The 18,746-nt window shown below is 42.3% G+C and overlaps 1 protein-coding gene across 1 annotated transcript; it reads right to left on the reverse strand.

The window, feature by feature from the left end:
- Nucleotides 1-81: 81 nt before the first annotated feature.
- On the reverse strand, nucleotides 82-18,360 carry LOC108580210. Its single transcript, XM_017943919.1, has 15 exons — nucleotides 18,284-18,360; nucleotides 15,434-16,093; nucleotides 15,082-15,385; nucleotides 13,266-14,159; nucleotides 5,693-5,871; nucleotides 5,378-5,594; nucleotides 5,049-5,299; nucleotides 4,720-4,943; nucleotides 4,472-4,628; nucleotides 4,126-4,406; nucleotides 3,904-4,035; nucleotides 1,864-2,091; nucleotides 1,585-1,782; nucleotides 1,384-1,431; nucleotides 82-1,264 (listed from the first exon to the last, which is right to left on the reverse strand). Exons 1-15 carry the CDS (start codon nucleotides 18,318-18,320, stop codon nucleotides 443-445), a joined length of 4,632 nt encoding a protein of 1,543 aa, XP_017799408.1. The 5' UTR covers nucleotides 18,321-18,360; the 3' UTR covers nucleotides 82-442.
- Between the last annotated feature and the right edge of the window lie 386 nt (nucleotides 18,361-18,746).

Genomic DNA, 18,746 nt, shown 5'->3' on the forward strand with positions numbered 1-18,746 from the left:
TAAACTTTACCAAGACTCGACATGCGCGAAATACGTAATCAAAATCTATTTCAACGAATAGCAAACCGAGTTGGTTGTGTGTTGGTTTTTCTACTTATCGTTATCTGTTTACCTGTCGTACAATCGTCGTGATAAATATAGCGATGAGATTATGCAATTATTCGTCAGGTGTGACAAGATTAAAAAATACTGAATTCAGTCTAAAAGATAAAATTAATTTTTCGGTCATTGATCAATGATATTATATCATCGGCAACTTGTCCATCTTTCGTAGTATAGCTTGCGCGGATGCATACAGTCGAAGATTGAAAGCGAAAGTACCTTGTAGGATGAGTCATTGATATGATCGGAACGAGGAATAAATCACTGTAACACTATGTAGCAGGAATTAAATAATCTTCATGTTTATCTTGGTAAGAACTCGAAAGAAGGACATAGTCTATTATATCACAGAAACAGAGTTTTCCGTTTCTTCGGCAGTCTTTTTATCATTGCTATTATCGTTATCCTGTTCATTGGAGACTAGAGACACGTCCTTCGGAAGGACCAAGGATTCTTCGCCGATCGGCGCCGCGGCCTCGACTAGATTCTCAACAGACGCTGCGGCCGTTGGTTCGTCGTGGCAAAAACTTCTACGTAGAGTTTGCTGAGTTCTCGTGGTCCCTCTTCTAATGCTACTGCGAAGTAAATTCGCCACATCGACGGCAGTTAGATTCGAACTGCTCGACGATGTGGTACACGCTCGTCGAGGCCTATCAAGCGTCGAGTGTGTTCTCTCTATCGAACATGCTACTGCACCGATCCTCGTTGTTCGGTCGATAGTGTTGGGCCTATGCCTTTCTGTAGCATTGTTCCGAGCGTTCGAACTATTAGTATTCTCATTTCTCACTTCGGTTACATGAATCGTTACATCTTGCATTTGTCTGCCCTGATTCATCTCTACAAGTACAGTGGCGTAATCAGGAGGTGGCGGTTGTAACGCCGGTCTCTGTCTTGGAGCGCTGCTTTCACCGAGCACGTTTGCTATTCGTCGTACGCTTCTTCGAAAACTTTGTCGCAACATCTTTGCTATTCTCGCTCCCGTTGCTGTGGTGTAACTCGGTGGAGGCGTGTATTTTGGCGGTGGGTCCTCAAATGGTACTTCCGTTGTTGCAGACACGATACCATTACCATGGATACTGGTACTTGTGTCGTTTCCAATATGCGTCTGTGCATCCCGTGGATCGTCCGGCTCCAAAGACGGTCGATACAGTAACTGAATTCTCTGTGAAATTTATATTTTTTTCTTTTAGGATAATACATAATCTGACGTTAAGCAAAGAAAGATCGTGTTCCTTTTTTATTTATCAAAAGAAAAGCCAGTGATTAGAAAGGAAGACTTACGCCGTTACACTGTTCGCAGTGATTTACGTTAAATTCCATCTGATTGTTCTAATGTTAGCATAAACAAAATAATAATCGATGTTAAGCATGTGTTAGTATATTAGAACGGAAAATAAGGAGTACATTAATGTTTGTTAATCGAAGGCAGCATCGTTCTCTTCTTGGTTCTACTAGTTTATTAAAATTCACTCGGATCCTTACGTCGAATATATCAGGTGGACCGTTGTTTAGATATCGGCAGGTTTGTATAATAGCCACTGCCGGTATTGTTAATATTGGTATCAGTTGAACAGCAGCCCCAAGTTGTCTTGCCCATATAGGCCAATATTCTCTAGTGGTGCGCCGATAAGAGTAAAGTTCTCGAAAATCGGCATTCTTGAATACCGTAATACTAAGTACCTGTTGATTTTAAACCGTTAACTTGATTATGCGTTACGATTACTACAATTTTCCGTGTATAAATTCTCGGAAAGAACATACCATAAGAATAACAGGCAGTATAACGTTCCATGTGAATGACAAGAGAGGACCAGCCCAGTGCCTGAGACATCGACCAGTTGGAGGAAACAATTCGGCAACTACCGCTTCGCCGCTATGTGGACGCCCTCGCACCGCGAATACAGCACCGACTTGCACCAAGTATAAAATCATTATCCACCACGTACCACCGATTGTATAGTCTAGATAATATACGACGTGTATGCCCAACTAGAAATAAAAAGATCAAAACACTATGAGACTATCGATATACGTATACTTCTACCCTTATTTAACAGATAGTATTACATAGGTTATAGATACGTATTTACTTCGACATTTATATCAACGATACACGCCTTAATATTTCGATTACTCATAACGTTAGGGTTGGCGTGGAAGCACTGGTTTTTATATCTTTCACCTGAATATCTAAAAATAATACATTGTCCTTAATATAACCGGAGTATCGAGTTAATGTTGTATGCGGAATAAACATGTAAATTCCAGGCTCCTTATTTTCAACTGGACCATTCGATTTGTTCCGCCCTATAGCTTTGACAAGTTTTTTTATATCGTTTGCTGGATTTTCTTGATTTCTCAACGTAACGGCTGCTTTGAGGACGCAAGGCCAATCTAACAGCGGATCCCATTTTCCGTTTTCGACCCGGAGACATCCGATAATATGTCGGTCTTTCCATTGTCCTATACCATTTAAAAATAACTCCAATCTCAAGGTATATCCATATTCCTTGTTTGAAAATATCGGACTATAAAGCGCGCAGTCACTTTCCTTTGCTTCGGTCATTTTTTCTTTATAACGGTCAATTCTCCACAAAAGACGACCATTGGTTGGATACTGGTCAATGCATCCCTCTCTGCATCGACAATCGAGGAGTTCTGAGACGTTAGATTTTGAATTATCGCTAATCAATTCTTCGAGATACTTTAAGTTTTCTTTCACTTGAAACTTCAGTCCTCTGATGATACTTTTCTGACTACTTGTGGTTGCCGATTGCCTCAACACTTCTCCCTCTAAGCTGTTTACTTTCTCGATTATCTGTTCTTGCTGTTCTATCAATTCCTTCGAGTTCTTACATCTCATTTCCAATTCCAGCTTGAGATCGTGAATTAACTGCCGTTGCTCTTGCCACATCTTGTTCACGTGTTCGCTCTCTTGCGTTACAAAAGTTTTTAAATCTTTCAATTCTAAGCACCAATTTCCAAGTACTTTATCATGCTTATTCCGTTCGTTGGTTAGTTCACTGTGTACAAGCTTGAGTTGTTCCGAGATTTGTCGAAAGCTCGAACTAGTACGCTGCTCCATATTGTCACAGGTTACCTCTAAGTTGTGTAATCTTTGATTTACAGTTGCGTTATATTGTCGACACTGTTCTATCGTTTCTGTAATTTGAAAATGTAAAGTACCGATCGATTCTCGCTGAGAATGCACTAATTTTAAACACTGAGTCATATTATCCCGAAGGTTTTTACGTTCCTTTTCTTCGTTGTGTATCACAGAACGGAGCAACGTTAGAGCAGAGAATACTTTGTTCCTCCACAAAGAATCTTGCATATCCTTCATCCGACTGTGCCTGCTGGTCACATCTCTGTTGCATGTTTTTCGATGTTGCTCCATATGTTTACGAAGCACGTAAACGCCACATTTAAATGGACATTCTTCTAAAACTGATCCGCATTGTTTCACGTGATCGAACAGATATTTTTCATCGAGAAATTCATTGCAAAAGTAACAAGGTACGCTTCGCCGTACTACAGAATGAATCTGATTACTCATTTTCTGAATCGCACGGTGACTCTAACGATACTGATGAAACATGCTTAATCAGGTTAGTACTGGAGCTGATAATCGTTATCAGTGTAAATAAAATATTGTGGGACCTCGCCGATAACGGGAGACTCATTTTATATCCTACGTTTAAACAGAACACGCGTCTTATCTATGCTTACTTCCTTAAAAGTTTTATAAGTTGTTATATAAAATAAGAAATTGTTAAACAAACAGGTATGTTTCGAAATTACCTCAGTGGCCATTGGTAAGCCTAGAATGTAAGCACAAGCGCAACTGAAGAATGTAATGGTAGTTTCCCATAATTTCATCATCTTCGCGTTGATCGCCATAATACCGGTTATCACACAGTGCCATATTGCTAGCTAAAATATTAAAAACGACGTATCTTTGAACAGTAATTCGTATTTCGAATTTTGGTCGCATTTATTGCATCGTGCTGTTGAAATATATACCTGTTGAGCTATTCCAAAAAGGATAAGAATGAAATAAAAAAGAACCGCCCAGAACGGCGAGACTTGCTCGGTGCCTAGTAACGCTAACGTCGCAGGAACTAATTCGGTGGAAAATCTCAAGGCTTGATAACCAGATTCGACGCTGAAGTCTGCACCAGGACGTGTTACGCGTTCTCCGACGATAAACGACGCATGTGCCATAAATCTCTCTGGCGTACTGCTGTATCCCGGTGGTGCTGGTTGGTTCATAGGTCTCATAAACACATACGACGATATTCTTTCTAAAACAGGAACATATTGCGCTTAAATACGTCGACTAGAAACTGTGGCTACATCCTGTACTTACCAAACGAACTCGGTATGTAAATGTATCCGTGATGTTTGAGAACTTGTACGCAAGTATTGGCCAGAAAAGCCGCGAGAAGTAAAACTACAATGGTTAATACTATCACGAGACTTGTATCTCGTTGTAACAGGTGTTTGTGTTTATTATGAGCAGCTATCTAAAAAATTGATAATATTAATTATTGATAATAGTAAGTGTGCTTCTCTTACCGAAACGTTGTTCCCTTAATCGCATTTTATGGTAATTACCTGCATGGCAGCTGCACCAAGTAGTCCCCAGGTAAGGAAAACCTCGATGGATGCTGCCACCCACGATTTGCCGTTGATGAAAAACTCTGTCCAAACGGTGGCAGGAAAGAGTTGATGTAGAGAGCCTGGCGGCGTGAGACCGAGTAGTTTTGTACAAAGAACCAAGGTACCAAACACAGGGACCAGTGTAAAAACATACACAACTTTACCGTAAGATCTTAGACCTGAAAGAATCGTTAAACGTTTGGTTTGGTCGATATAAAAAAAAAAAAAAAAAAAAAAAAAAAAAAAAAGAGAGAGAAAAGGAAATTAATAAAATAACTAAGTACCTTTACTTAACGACACGAACACAATCATCCATACAACAGCCAAATTGAAAGCAACTTGAAATTTTAACGTGACAACACCGGGATCCGATTCGTTTAGATGATGTCTTTGCAAAACGACACCGCTAAAATAATCTGGTACCGTTTCGTACAGTTTATGTACGTTACTATTGTTCTGTACAGGCTTGTCGTCTCTGTAGAGAGAAAACGGTTCAGCCCATCGGTACTTATCCTGCTTCGTTATGAACGAATCTCTGCAAGGTTTGAAAGATCATTCTTAAAGCTGGCCATATTTTATCGCTATCGTGCAGGACAAAGCAATGTATGTATACCTAAAGTACACGAACATCCAGGACACGCCGACAATACTGTAGATACCGATAAATGCTTGTGCAATTAAGAGAGCTATACCAACACCCTGGAAGAGGGGTGAGATTTTCCACATATCTACGGATCCAGCCGCCAATCTTTGTCCAAGGCACACGTGCAAGGTTAGAAGTGGAATGCCCAGTACCAAAGACAAAATCAGGAACTGTACAATGAAATTTGCTGGAAAAAAAAAAGAAGAAAAACAAAGAAAAGAAGAAATTATTGAAATCAGCTGTTTCGTTTAGGCAGATATACGCGAGAGTACTGTGCAGACTCACCTCCGAATTGTACGCTAAGAATAGAGAATCTACTTATATTAAAGAGACCAAGGGTGCAACTGAGACACGCCAAGGCTGGACTAAGAGCGTGTGGCCATTTCCCCAATGGATTTGCATCCTCATCCTCGTCCTCTCCTCTATCTTCATCTCTATCGACGTCCCTCTGCCTTTCACATATTCTAAACAAACAAAATTCCACCTGTTTCACACATTTCGTTTACAACTGTACCAAGTATTACATACACAAATACATCAATTCTGAATACGATGTTACATTACTGTTGCCTCATACCTACCGCCGATTGCCGATAAGAGTATGTAAAATAATCATGTTGAAGGCTGTATCGATTTGTCATAAAACTGGGTCGAATGTAATTGTATCGAATTTGTCGCTCTTGCCGAAGAAAATTCACGGTCGATTAGGAGGACCGCGTTGCGGCAAATGAGAACGTATGTATCTGCCTATGTGCATTAGGATCCAATTGTGAGATTTCTCAACGACTTCAAGTACGAAATTTACCAAGGAACATTACTTCAAGTAGAAAAGTACAATTGTTGGTTTCTTTCGTCGTAAGATAAATGCGACGTAAAGAGAACTGAATAATGGGGAAAGGAATAAAAGGAAGGAAACTATTGCATGAATGTCGATAAAAGATCGAGGATTACCAAGGTACCGTTATCACGGAATAGAGAGACGAATACGTAAGAGAGAACGAACACACTCCTACGCGGTTCCATCTTGAAGGCGCAACCCGACCTTGTTTTACGTGGAGAATACAAAAACTTGGTATGTCTCTGTCGCCTTCGTTGCACCAATCTCGTACTTCTCTCGATGTTTTAGACGACCATTTGTGAATTATTCATAGACATATGAATGCAAGGATCGTGCCGATCCCGGATAACGAATCCTTATTACCGCGCCATCTCATCGACCACTCCAGCAAGATGGAAGCTACTTCAATACCGAGCACCCGTCCCCGATCGTTTTTTCTCCGATTTCAAACAAAGTGTATCAACTTTTCGAAAGGTTTATCGTAGAAACGAAAAGTAACGACGTTCGAGAAACGACAGCATCAGATTAGAATGCGCAAAGACGTCAGCGGCCAAGAATTGGTTGGTTTCAACCCCGAAAACGTAAAAGTTAGTCAGGAATTCTCGAGGGTAGAAACGGAATGTCCTATCGATTAATCGATAAACTGACCACTTCTTAACGACCACGATACCTTTAGCGCCGACGATATACGAAATTCGAAACACGCGAACGGTGGATTCGTCACGATAGCCGTTTACGTTGCGTTAACCGAAACTCACCGCCGTCAAACGACTACTATTGCTAAGGCGAAACTTCTCTATACGATACATTGACAAAAGTGAGAAAAACAGTTGACGAGACGCGCGATAGTATTCTATATTTAGAGACAATTCACCAGTCTTTGGTGACAACCTTGATTAAAATTTCACGCTGTTCAATTTTCTTAACAATCACCGTGATGAAATAATGGAACTCTGCGGTCAGATTCGGATCCTTGATCGTAGAACCATCTAGCTTCAGGGACTAAACTCGATTTCTCAAGGAAAACGAGTCATCGATGATCGGTAATTCGTTTTGGTTCGATCCAGCAAAGGTTAAATCTGTCGTTGAATCAAATTGGGAGACTTTACGGAAATAAGTTAGAACGTGAACGTAGTACGTTAGATCGCGTCAGACGGTAAGCGAAAATATTGTCGCAACTTGCACCAAATTTACGAAACGTGAAGAAATGAAGATGCAGCCTAATATGTAGGCATATACATATATGTACCTGATACGATGTCTACGTTGACTACAATAGAAATACTGGCGGCAAATCGCTGGATCGTAGTTCATCTTGAACACATGTCACGCTAACGATGTCGATGACCGTTCATTTCCACCGTGTCGAGATCGATTCTCCAGTCTCCTCCTCCCTCGATCGCTTCTACTATTCTACTCCCTTTTCAGGGGCCGCTCCGCAGCTAATAACAATGGGCACACGCAACGACGAGGAACTACCTTTCTCGACCTTCAAAGTTTTTCTCATTTCTGTAAGGTACGCGAGAAAGAAAGAAAAATAAACGGCAAGAGAATATCACGCGCGAAATTCACTCCGGATTCACTGGAAGACTCCGACACTAGGCGCTTAACGAGGCAAGAACAATCGAATTTCAAAACTGTGCCTTTCCGGCGCTTCGCTTTCGAGGAACGATTTTACGTCTCGATCTGTTTTCGCATTCACGCAAAACGTCATGCTCGTTCCTCTTTTTTTTTCTCCAGTTTATTCCCGAGCATTTCTTCGCGTTCCGCTCGTACTCGTTTCACACCGAAGTTCAAACAGGTTTGCCGATCGATGATTTAGCAATCTACAACTGTAACATGAGTCAGGCGGCTTACGATTCTAAGCTTCGCGTTGTAATTGTGTTCATAGAACTTGATAACGATGACATTTAGTTGGAACGTTTCCAATCTTGAAATAGTCGAAACGTAGTTTGTTGCTCTTCTTCCACGAGAAATCGCGAGGAAATGGTCGATCTGTCTACCACTGAAATTACCACTTTCGTTCGCTCTTGTTTCCCACAAATGTGAGAATAATCGAATATTTTTCTGCACGACAGAATTTTCAGCAAGCGTGCGTGCTAACACTTTTTGCACGGGCACGTGGCTTCTCGGTACAACGATCGATTCTACGGCTGAGGCAAACCTACGCTCGCCAAGATCTACCAACGATTAACGCTACGCTCCAGGCACAATCCTTGAAAGACCCGTCATCGTTTCGTACACGTCCATAGAGACGTTCTTTTCGTCCCTCTTAATTTTGCCGCCAGGTTAGAAACGTTCGCACAGAAACGTCATTCGAAGCAATTATCGTGTACGCGACATCGTGTAAGACGTAAGACCTTCTTTCCAACCGTCTTGCAAGAACGGGTCCGCCGCTCTCTGTTCGAGAAGTGCTCTCCAACGAAATCTTTCCCCATCAGAAATGGAATGTAGTCACTCGATAATGTTACAAGTACATGCCATACTGTACTCCTGGCGATGTTGTATCGTTGTGTGAATTATCGATCAGTGGCCTGGTAAAACGCCGCGTAACAGGCGACGCAACACGACGCAACACTCGCGAGTAATATCTATCGTTACTTTCTTCCACCCTGTTTCTCTCTCTTTCCAAAAGAAAAAGTCTCCGTTTCTTTGCCGAGAACAGCCGAAATGGATGCGCGAAGAGGCGAGAAAGGACAAGTTAACACATCGAACGTGTTCGTTAGTCCCCGGAATAACTTGTCGCGTTCCTCGCGGACAGACCTTGAAGATTCCGCGATCGTTCGTGATTCCAACAGCTTGCTACACCGAATACACCATTGCCGGTGAATCGTACGTAGGTATACGTAGGATCCCTCCAAAGCCGATGGATAACTGTATCCCGCTAGAGTCACGTGACGAACAAGGCAGACGGGCGCACGTGCATGCTCACGCGTGCGTGCTCGATCGTTCTTTCCAACGTCGACAATTACGATCGAATGATCGCCGATCGCTCGCACGACATCAGAAATTTTTCAAACGTATCCTCCAGACCGAGTCAGATCAGCTGGCTAACCTGCGAATTACGCGGAAAGGTTAGGTTCGCTGTCGCGTTTCGTCTTTGTTCACGCGATCTTACGAAACGTGAGATGCTGCGATAGAGGAAGGAAACCAGATCCAGCAACCAGGATCGAAGCATTCGCTGATCGTTAGAGAAAGCTTCAGCAGAAGCTTCGAGTTGATACTTTGCTTCGGTAATCTCCTCTTGAATGCATATTTTTGTTGTTCCTTGTTCTTACGTTGCTACGTTGGATAGGTCGGTGCAGTTGTGCCACAGTATCAGGACAGTAGCGAAACCAGGAGGCGAATGCTTGCACGTGTTACATCGGTGTGCAAATACTTGGCAAACTTTATTTATCGCGATACGCTAGTGATAAATGGTCGCCGGAGGAAAAATAACGTGTCAAACTCATTGTAAATGTTAAATTGACGACCCACACGCGTGATTCACCGCGCGGTTGAAATTAGAGCGAAAAACAGCCGTGCGTCGATTAGTTTTTCAACATCGAATCGACGTGTTGTAAAAAAAGAAGTTAACACTCTGTCAATTAAACGGAAATGTCAGTCATAATTATTAATATCGTTGTACGGTGCGTGACGCTATCGCGTATAAATCTGTGCGTATTGTAAAAGAGCGCGTTAGTTTCGCTACTTTGCCGTTCGACTTCTAATTAAATTAATCGATCCGACGTCACTTTTAGGATATTAAGATCAAAGTACGATCTTCGGTCTAGCACAACATTGTACCGCAAAAGCCAGAGACGAGGTGGTTTTCTCGTCTCAGTTTCGACCGCAGAAAAAACTTCACTTACAGACCGAACGATATATGCATATTGCCGGGTAGAAATAAAAGGAGTAGAATAGAGAACTACGCGTAATAGGGGCGATCAGCGGTTGCTGGTAGACCACCCTTTCGTTCCACGTGTCTTCACCAGAGCTTGTCTATACGCGTGTTTTTCTACCGCATACAGCGATCAAGAAACAGAGATTACGTTAAGAAATCTCGCTGCAACGAACGAGATTGTTAGCTTTTGCATACGACGTATTTCTAAATTTAAAATTAGTTAAAACTAGCATTTTACAAAAGTTCTGCTAAACTTCCAATCCGTAGAATTCTTACGGTATTTCTCTGGTGCCTCGCGAGTTTAAGAAGATCTCTGCGAGCACGGAAATGAAAAGAAGCCAATCGAATTTCTTTCGATCGCGCACCAAAGTAATCACGGATTGTTCCAAGTTTGAAAAGAAACCCAGCGAACGAGAAGACGCTAATGTTCTTTCCTAACGAGAAACAATTGTACAAATGATATTCGTAGCTCAAGTTTCCGTCAGTATTTCGTATGCGTTGCATGACCGTGCGTACATGGCACGTATGCAGTTGCATTCAACCTACGACAGACAATGATAATGCGTAGGAAGGTGAACCGGAGCCACGCACTCTGACCGCTACATCACCAGCAGAGAAAGCAGAAAACAGAAGAAAGAAGAGAGAGAGAGAGAGAGAGAGAGAAGTAAACGCATACGCCCGTACTCGACAGGCCTCGATGCACTTATCATGGGATATAAATGTGTGCACGCGTGTCTCGTAACCATGAAAACCTATGTAGAAGTTGGACGAAATTGAAAAGGCGTTAATCACGAATTTGTACGTGAAATTTAGCAGTCGGATCAATTATTCAGTCCGGCGACGATATTCTTGCAACCGCGAAATCGTCGTGGAAAGTTCGTCGAACTTGAATCACATCGCTTCTGACAGTTCCGAACGAAAATGTCGAGAAATCGAGAAATTTCTGTCGTAAGAGCTAAAACCAAAAAGGCTTTTTAAAATTCACTCAGGGAAAGTTCACGTAATAAAAGACACAGACCAAGGATAAGAGAAACCGGTTACTCTTACACTTGTTAACCACGTCTAAGAATACGATGAATCTTTCTGATTTCTACAACAGATCCCACAAGGAGACCAAGTAGCTTTACGCTTATCCTAACAGCGAAAACAGTTTGGTACACACCTTCCTTCGCTCGTTCGTACAATTTTCCTTCCGATCGATAGGAGGAAAACCGTTAGAGCATACGCGACAATTGGCGGCAACGTTAGCAGTACTTGGTGTCTGTTTGTCGAGGTAGGCTCGACTCGAACAAAGGCAACGGCTCCGCTTGGGAAATAATCAATAAGAACAAATGTTGGTGGTGTACGTAAGTATGTACGTGCATCACGCCAATCTAACGTACGTACTGACCATACACACCTGTTGTAAGGTTTTTCTTGCACAATTAGCGACATTTCATAATCGTTGGATGTTTTCTATCTTTACGATAAAAGGTAGCAAGTTTTGTGTCACTTTTAGTGAAACGATTTCGTCAATTATCACAACTCGAGAGAGAATAACGCAATTATTCTACCGGTATACCGTTAAGGGAGCTACATCAGGCAGTACCGTTGACCTGGAGCTGCGTGTTCCCGTACTACCACTGACCTAAAAACAGCTCTCATTGTTGAAGAATCGAAGTAATCACATGCTATATTCTACGTTGTATCGTACTACTCTCTTAGATGCATCGGTAACTTTGAATTTTTTCGAGTAACTTTGAAACTCGAAATGTTCGTACAGTTATCAAACGTGCTTAATATAGAGGTAGAATTGCGTAAAGGTGCCTGGTGTGTTGCCTTAAACGAAACAAGTATCATTTACGGTACGTGAAACACGAAAGAAAGAAGAGGTAGGGGTGAGTCGTCGGCGGTCACGGTCCGGAAAACGTTCGTTTCTTTGAACTTTCACGTTTATCGTTACTGCTGTTAACGTTACTGCTTTAGTCGGCTAATCGACGAAGCTGGGTTTACCGCCAGTACGATAGGGAAACCGTTTCTCGAGGTTCTCCAAGTCTACTGGAATGACGAGCAAAACGCTAATTCTACTCCTAACTCTGCCTTCACGTTCGATTACGTGTATTTGTGCAGGTTTCCACCATCGAATTACAAGAGAAAGTGACCAGGTTAAATTACAATGGTACCGTTGACATTAGATCAAAGCTAAACCAACAAAGGCAACAGCTCTGCCTAAACGTAAGCGAGCAACTGTTCTCACCGTCGGAGACGTGAACAAGGAAGTTCCTTCGACTTCTCCGCAGAAGATCTTGCCCGACAGACGACACTAGAATGTGGATTGTGCAACAGGTTACACGGTTCATCGACGGCGAAACAATCCCTGGGAGATCGAGATCATTGACCCTTATAAACCCGATCTAATCGCACGCAACGTCGCAGCTATTATTTTCTCAAGAATGCTTAACGAAATTTTACAATTGCTACTTGCCCCGATGAACTCGGATTTCAACGATGAATGGAAAAGATCTATTCGTTACACGCTCACTTTAATGCGTCTCATCGAGCGCGTGATATTCGTGACGAAAATACGTATAAAGCACGCGCGCACCTAAACGGTGCATAGGAGGAGAGCGAAGAATTTTCGCAACTTTTGTCGTTTTATTATTCTTCGCGCACATCCTTCTAAACCTCGAAATCATACTTAAGTATTACATATTTAATCGCAGTCGTTAAGTCGTTGGACGTTTTCGTTGCTACGGAAACGTCATTATCCATTCGTGCCATCTTTTCAAACGAGATCGTAGAGGAAACTTTTAATTTCCTAACACGTTGCCCACCAACTGTATCACAACGGTTTGCGTAAGAAGGATCTGAAGCGCAAGTAATGTCAAGCATGGATGAGCAACAACCAACAACTAACTCGTTAAGCCGATTCTCGTTTCCGGTGAGTGTGGCAATAAGATTGAACCGAAGGAAAGAAGACCAAGGAGCTGCGATTCGTAGCTTCATTCAGCTACATATGCACACGTAGGTATGTACATACATATAATCGGAAACGATCTATCTGAAAACTGTGCACTTACGTTATCATCGGCAGAGAAATTTGAAATATCGAAGGGAATAAAACAGCAAGAGGTAAAAGAAGAAATGGAAAAACTCACCGTCTGGAAGTGATGCGTTGTGGACTGGCCGCTGTGCTGGAAGGTGGACTCGTGGAAGCACCGCCAAAGGAGCTGGAGCACGTCGTGGCGCCCGAAGTGGTCGTGTCACTAGCCGTGGTAACAGTTGACAAAACGCTGCTCTGCCTCGACGATATCTCGTGTGTTCTCGTCCCTTGAGATCTGCTTCCTCTGAATTGTCTGCCACCTCTTCGCGATGGCACCGCGACGTTCGAACTGTTCGCGTTTCTGACGGGAGCGCTGGATGGCCTGAGTAGGGTGCCGGAAGTGCCATTGGTTTGCGCGGCTAGAATCTCCGGAGCAATGAGAGCGATATCCGGCAAAGAATTGGGCGCGGACACGATGGCTCCGCGGCGGTTATTCGAATCGGTGTTTCGCTGCCGATCATCGGTACCTTCTGGTAATCTCAAATGGCGCAAACGCCTCATAGAGGCCCGCACCCAGGAGTTAAGAACGGTACCGTTGTCGCGTGTTTCCCGATCGATCGCTTCGTTACTGGCGTTGCAACGTACAGTATCATCCTGATGATCGTTGACGTTACGATCGGACAGCGGATCGGATGCTGACCATCGCGAGCTACCAACCACTAGGGACTTTACCGTCCCGGAGACGGACATCACGGCACTGCAGCCCGCCTCGGTAGCACGATGCTCGCGACCGCGCCTGCGCCTTGCATTTTCACTGGTGGGGGATGCACTCCCTCCTCGATGTTCCGTGTTCTCCTGTGCCGCGTCAACCACACCGGGTGCTAACGACTCCGTACCTCGTGGACATTCTACTTCCTCCAACCACGACCAATCTACTTCCGAACATTCCGAACATCCGTCCTTCTCTTCGTCCTCGACGTTCGTCACCAAAACTTCTTCCGTAGAGCAGCTGCAAACAACGATCGTACTTAATTCACGCCGTATTTTTACCTCGTCAAATATAGGACGTACGAGTAATATGCATATTTCTCTTTGATCGGTAGGTACGTTGTAAAGAAAAAAGTACGAGTTGTTATTATATGTATGTAGGTGTTCGGTATTCGACCGAGTTCAGTCTTATGTACGGTAAGAAAAAAGGTTAGTGCCCTAAATAGACAGCTATTCTTCGAGGCATGGATCGTGCGGCGAAAGTTCGAAACGAATCCTTTTACCTGTTTCTCAGGTGTGGCTGCACGTGCCACTTTAAGGATCTCGTGTATTCAAAGCCGACGACTTGGGTCCACGCTTCTCGCACACGACTCGTGCCATTACTTCCGGTTAGCCACACACTTGTCGTGCAACGGATGCTCTTTAGAGATCTCATAATCCTCGTTAGTATCGATCTACCATTTTCCAAAGGAATCGATCGAAATCAACCATGTTACACGCGCCTACTTAATCCCTTCCGACCCTTCACCTACGCTCTCACTCGTAAAATATGTAGCTCGCTTTTTTTCTATTCGCTTTATCGCGCAGAATTCACTCATTCGTTAACGATGAATTTTAATTGATGAACTCACTGCAGAGCAACGGAATGAAATAATATTTCTGTCGAGACAGCAAGATTCGACAGGATGACGAAATAAATTGGCTCCTTTCTTCGTAATTGCGTAATATTGTTTAACGAATTGTCGCGACGGAACGTTGCCAACTTTGAACGCTGAACCGAAAAATAAAAAGATAAGAACAAAGTTTACCCTTCTAGTGATGGCACTAGAAATGCGTAATACGACCAACGTCCAGAAACTCTCACCTGGTTCCGAGTCAACAACAACGGATCGTTTATGTGGTAAAAAATCGACAGTTTAAAAGAAGTAACAGAATTGCCGTACCTCGAGATAAAGCTGGACTGACGATGAACACCGTTCGAAGTAGACGGCTGGCAATTGTATTCTCTCAAACTAGTCGACCTGTCGAATCGGGAAAAGGTGTCCGGTGTTACGTTCTTAGGGGTAGTTCCTTCTGTCCAAGATTTACGATGCATATGCTGAGAGGATCCTCTTTTGCCAGTCCTCTTAACAATACCCTTGCTACCTGCCTCCAGTTCGTAATCGGCGGAAACGGATCGGATCTTCCTCGATATACTTTCGGATGGTTTGCTAGGGCACAACTCAAATGCGGGATCGTGTAAATCCGGTTCGTCACCTTTCAAAGAAACCGCGTCTTTTTTTCGAGCAAAGTAATTATCGGAGGGTTTCCAACAGTTCAAAACTTGCAGGGAATCGTTATGATGGTACTCCAACGAATCTTTGTCGTCTGTCGTAGAACATGTTAACAGTATCAGCCCGTGCGTGTCCATAACTTGGTCGCAACGGTTGCAATTCGCTTCAGCCTGATCGTCCTCGTTGTTGTCGTCGTGTTCCGCGAGAAAATTGAAGGCATTGTTGATTTCCTGCGCCTCGAACGTCTCGTCCTCGTGTTTTTCGCCGGAGTAATGTCCGTCTTTGTGATTCGATGCACTCCCATAATCGACCGTGTCCTGGTGCTCCTCATTAATGTCGGAACAGGTCTTCCTTATAACTGGTTCTAAGTTCCTGGTAATGTCGCGAACTCTTTTTATCGTGTCAGACGAAACGAAGTCGATTCTCTTACGAATCGGTACCACTTGATCGTGACCTAAAGTGACCAGTACGTCACCGTTGTCGCTTATGCATTGCACTTGTTCTTGTTTTCTAGTCAACGACAACGTTTCCTCCAATTTCGGCGGGCACACGTCGAGAAGATGTTCTTGTTCCTCGGGGGACGATTCTTGTATCGGCACACGTGGCACGCAACTCTCGTTCCCGAGATCGATCAGATCACCGTCTTCGCTCGAAGTCATTTTGCGACGATTAAGATTAACTGCTGCAACAAGAAAATTCCTACTTATCGACGTAGAAAAACAACGAGGTAATCGCGTGTAACGTTTATTGAAACACGTGTAAATTGCCACGATCTCTGCTATAGTAGTCTCGTCCCACGAACAAAGTGGGCCGATGCTTTTCCTCTCCAACTGTCTGAACCTGTCCTACATTCGCTTGACCTGCTAGCCAAATATCTTTATCGTATCCCGATGCAACGCATCCCCGATCCTACGATGCCTGCTGTTCCACTAGATCACGTCAAATTATTTATACACGTTCCTCTCTATTTCTCCGGTACGAACAGCCCAAAACCTACTGCGCATACATATGTACATACTTACGTGCATACGCACACCACTCACCATTCTGGACATATCGGAGAAGATTGCGAAACGTCGATGTAACCGACATGATTGAACGATTATCGAGTAAAATACGGTAGATCTCCAAGTTAATTGTACAAAGAGTTACTTTTCAATGCTGGACCGTTGAAGAAAATAAGCTAAAATAAGCTAGAGCTTTGCCAACGGTGTTATACCTATTGTTAGGAATGATTAACGATGCAATGCTAAGAACAATTTGCGAGCTTCGATTATTTTTAAAGACCGGATATCTCAGCGCTTAATGAGAATAGTGTAACGTAGGTAAATAAGAAAATTATATCCTGCATACGTTAAAATTGGCAGCGGCAAAAGTTTATTGAAACAATCTTATCAAGCACTGTTATTATACTTAAAAACGGACAAGTGTTGCAGCAGTTATCGTTCATTAGCATCCGCTAATGTTCAATAACGATTCAAATTATATTCTTATCTGGTAGGTAGCGAGATAGCATGTAAAATATCCTCTTTCCTGCTTTATTGTCACCGTAATCAACGGAATTAGTTTTACCGAGCGCGAGACCCACGGTTCGTTGAACCTTTAATTCTATCCTATCGTGTCGCAAAATCGTTCACATTTCAATAACTTACGTATCGAATTTTGGAGATATGTTTTAGGGACAGTTTCAATTGTACAGTCTACGGTCGCGTTAATGTTGCCGGAGAATATGATTCACTCGTTAATTGATTCATTCACCTCGGTACTTGTGAACGAAATAACAGCGTTTCTACATTGTTACTCTTTTAAACGATCTCTATCCCGAAACTCGTAACAAAACGACTAACCGTAGGAAGAGAAAAGTTTGTAAAATTTTAACCTCACCTTTATAAATATGTAACAATATTCAGAGTTCTACATGTTTTTTTTTTTTTTCGATAACAGATGCTGCGTTAGCAGAGAGAAAAAAGGAAAGGAAGTGGTGGTGTTGAATTTTTGTTGGAAATCCATCATTCTGAAAGTTGTGACTGGAATCGAGCGACTGTCACGGTCGATACTTTAAGACGTCGTTGCCAGCACACTTGTCCAGGTAACAGGTAACCAGTAACCGGACCTTCTCAGCTGGCTACGGCTCTACATAGCTCATTCGTGAATCACGAACCAGGACAACGCCTCAAGAATATTCCCGTAGGGCTCCAAATAAATCAACATCTTAAAGAAAACAATCTCCTTCGTTTCCCATCTCCTCCTCGGTGTGAATACGCGAGATTATTTCCCTATGAGAAAATTCAACTTACTATATTGTAATACGCACATTGCCTTTTCTCATATCTCCGACGAGATATATACTTTTTTTTAGAAATTCATGCAATGGAAATATAAAAAGATAATTAATTCCTACACGAGTGTTATCAATTACTATATATAAATTACTATCTTCGTTGTATTTTGATTGTATTTCTGTTCTCGCCTGTCTGTTGTAACATTTTTGCAACGATCTGTATCATTTAGTATGTAATATTGAATTTTTCGCAATCGTACAAATGAGAGAAAGCATTTTAATAAATAATTGTGAAAATCTTCCACGTATATTTTTTTCGTATGTCGTATACATATATACGTATACATCTTTCTTACAACGCGTAGACGATTTGAATTCATATTTTGTATAACACACAACCAACGTGTATTTTCTATCGATATACATATAGAAGCCAACTGTAGTACTAGATATCTACGGTGGTGATAATTTTAATGATTTGTTTGCTTGGTAAATTAAACGTGTATAAAATCTCAAGAATAATATAAAAATATGTGTAAAACTAATCACGTTTGAAGCGTTGTAAGATGAAAAATTTGATATTTAGCATACCTTGTTGTATTCCTTTTAGATTTTCAAAAGAACCCATCCAAAGATCAAGATCATTACGGTTCGATTGAAGTTAGTCGCGAAACATGTAACATTGCAAACAATAGTAAGCAATTTAGTTTCTTTACTTTTCAATTAAACTAAAAATCCGATTCTTCGATTCATGATTGACCGACCTGCTTGTGTGAAACGCGAAAATTCGATATACATTATTTATATGCAAATATGTCTCTCCTGAATACTCGAAACAACTGAAAACTATCGATGCTCTTCGAGATGCAACAGCTCTCTAGTATTCGTGAACCGATCGAGACTGACAATGAGCATAACGCCATCTAAAAATATTACAGGCTTACTTAGCTCAAAGCGCGCCTATTAAAACTGAACAAACATTCAATTCTTCTCTGTTGCACAACTTTTTGGCAAATTCTGTGATTTTATAAATACCAATTCAAAATTGCAACGA

This window comes from Habropoda laboriosa, unplaced genomic scaffold (assembly GCF_001263275.1).
Source record: "Habropoda laboriosa isolate 0110345459 unplaced genomic scaffold, ASM126327v1 scaffold2, whole genome shotgun sequence".
Lineage (NCBI taxonomy): Eukaryota > Metazoa > Arthropoda > Insecta > Hymenoptera > Apidae > Habropoda > Habropoda laboriosa.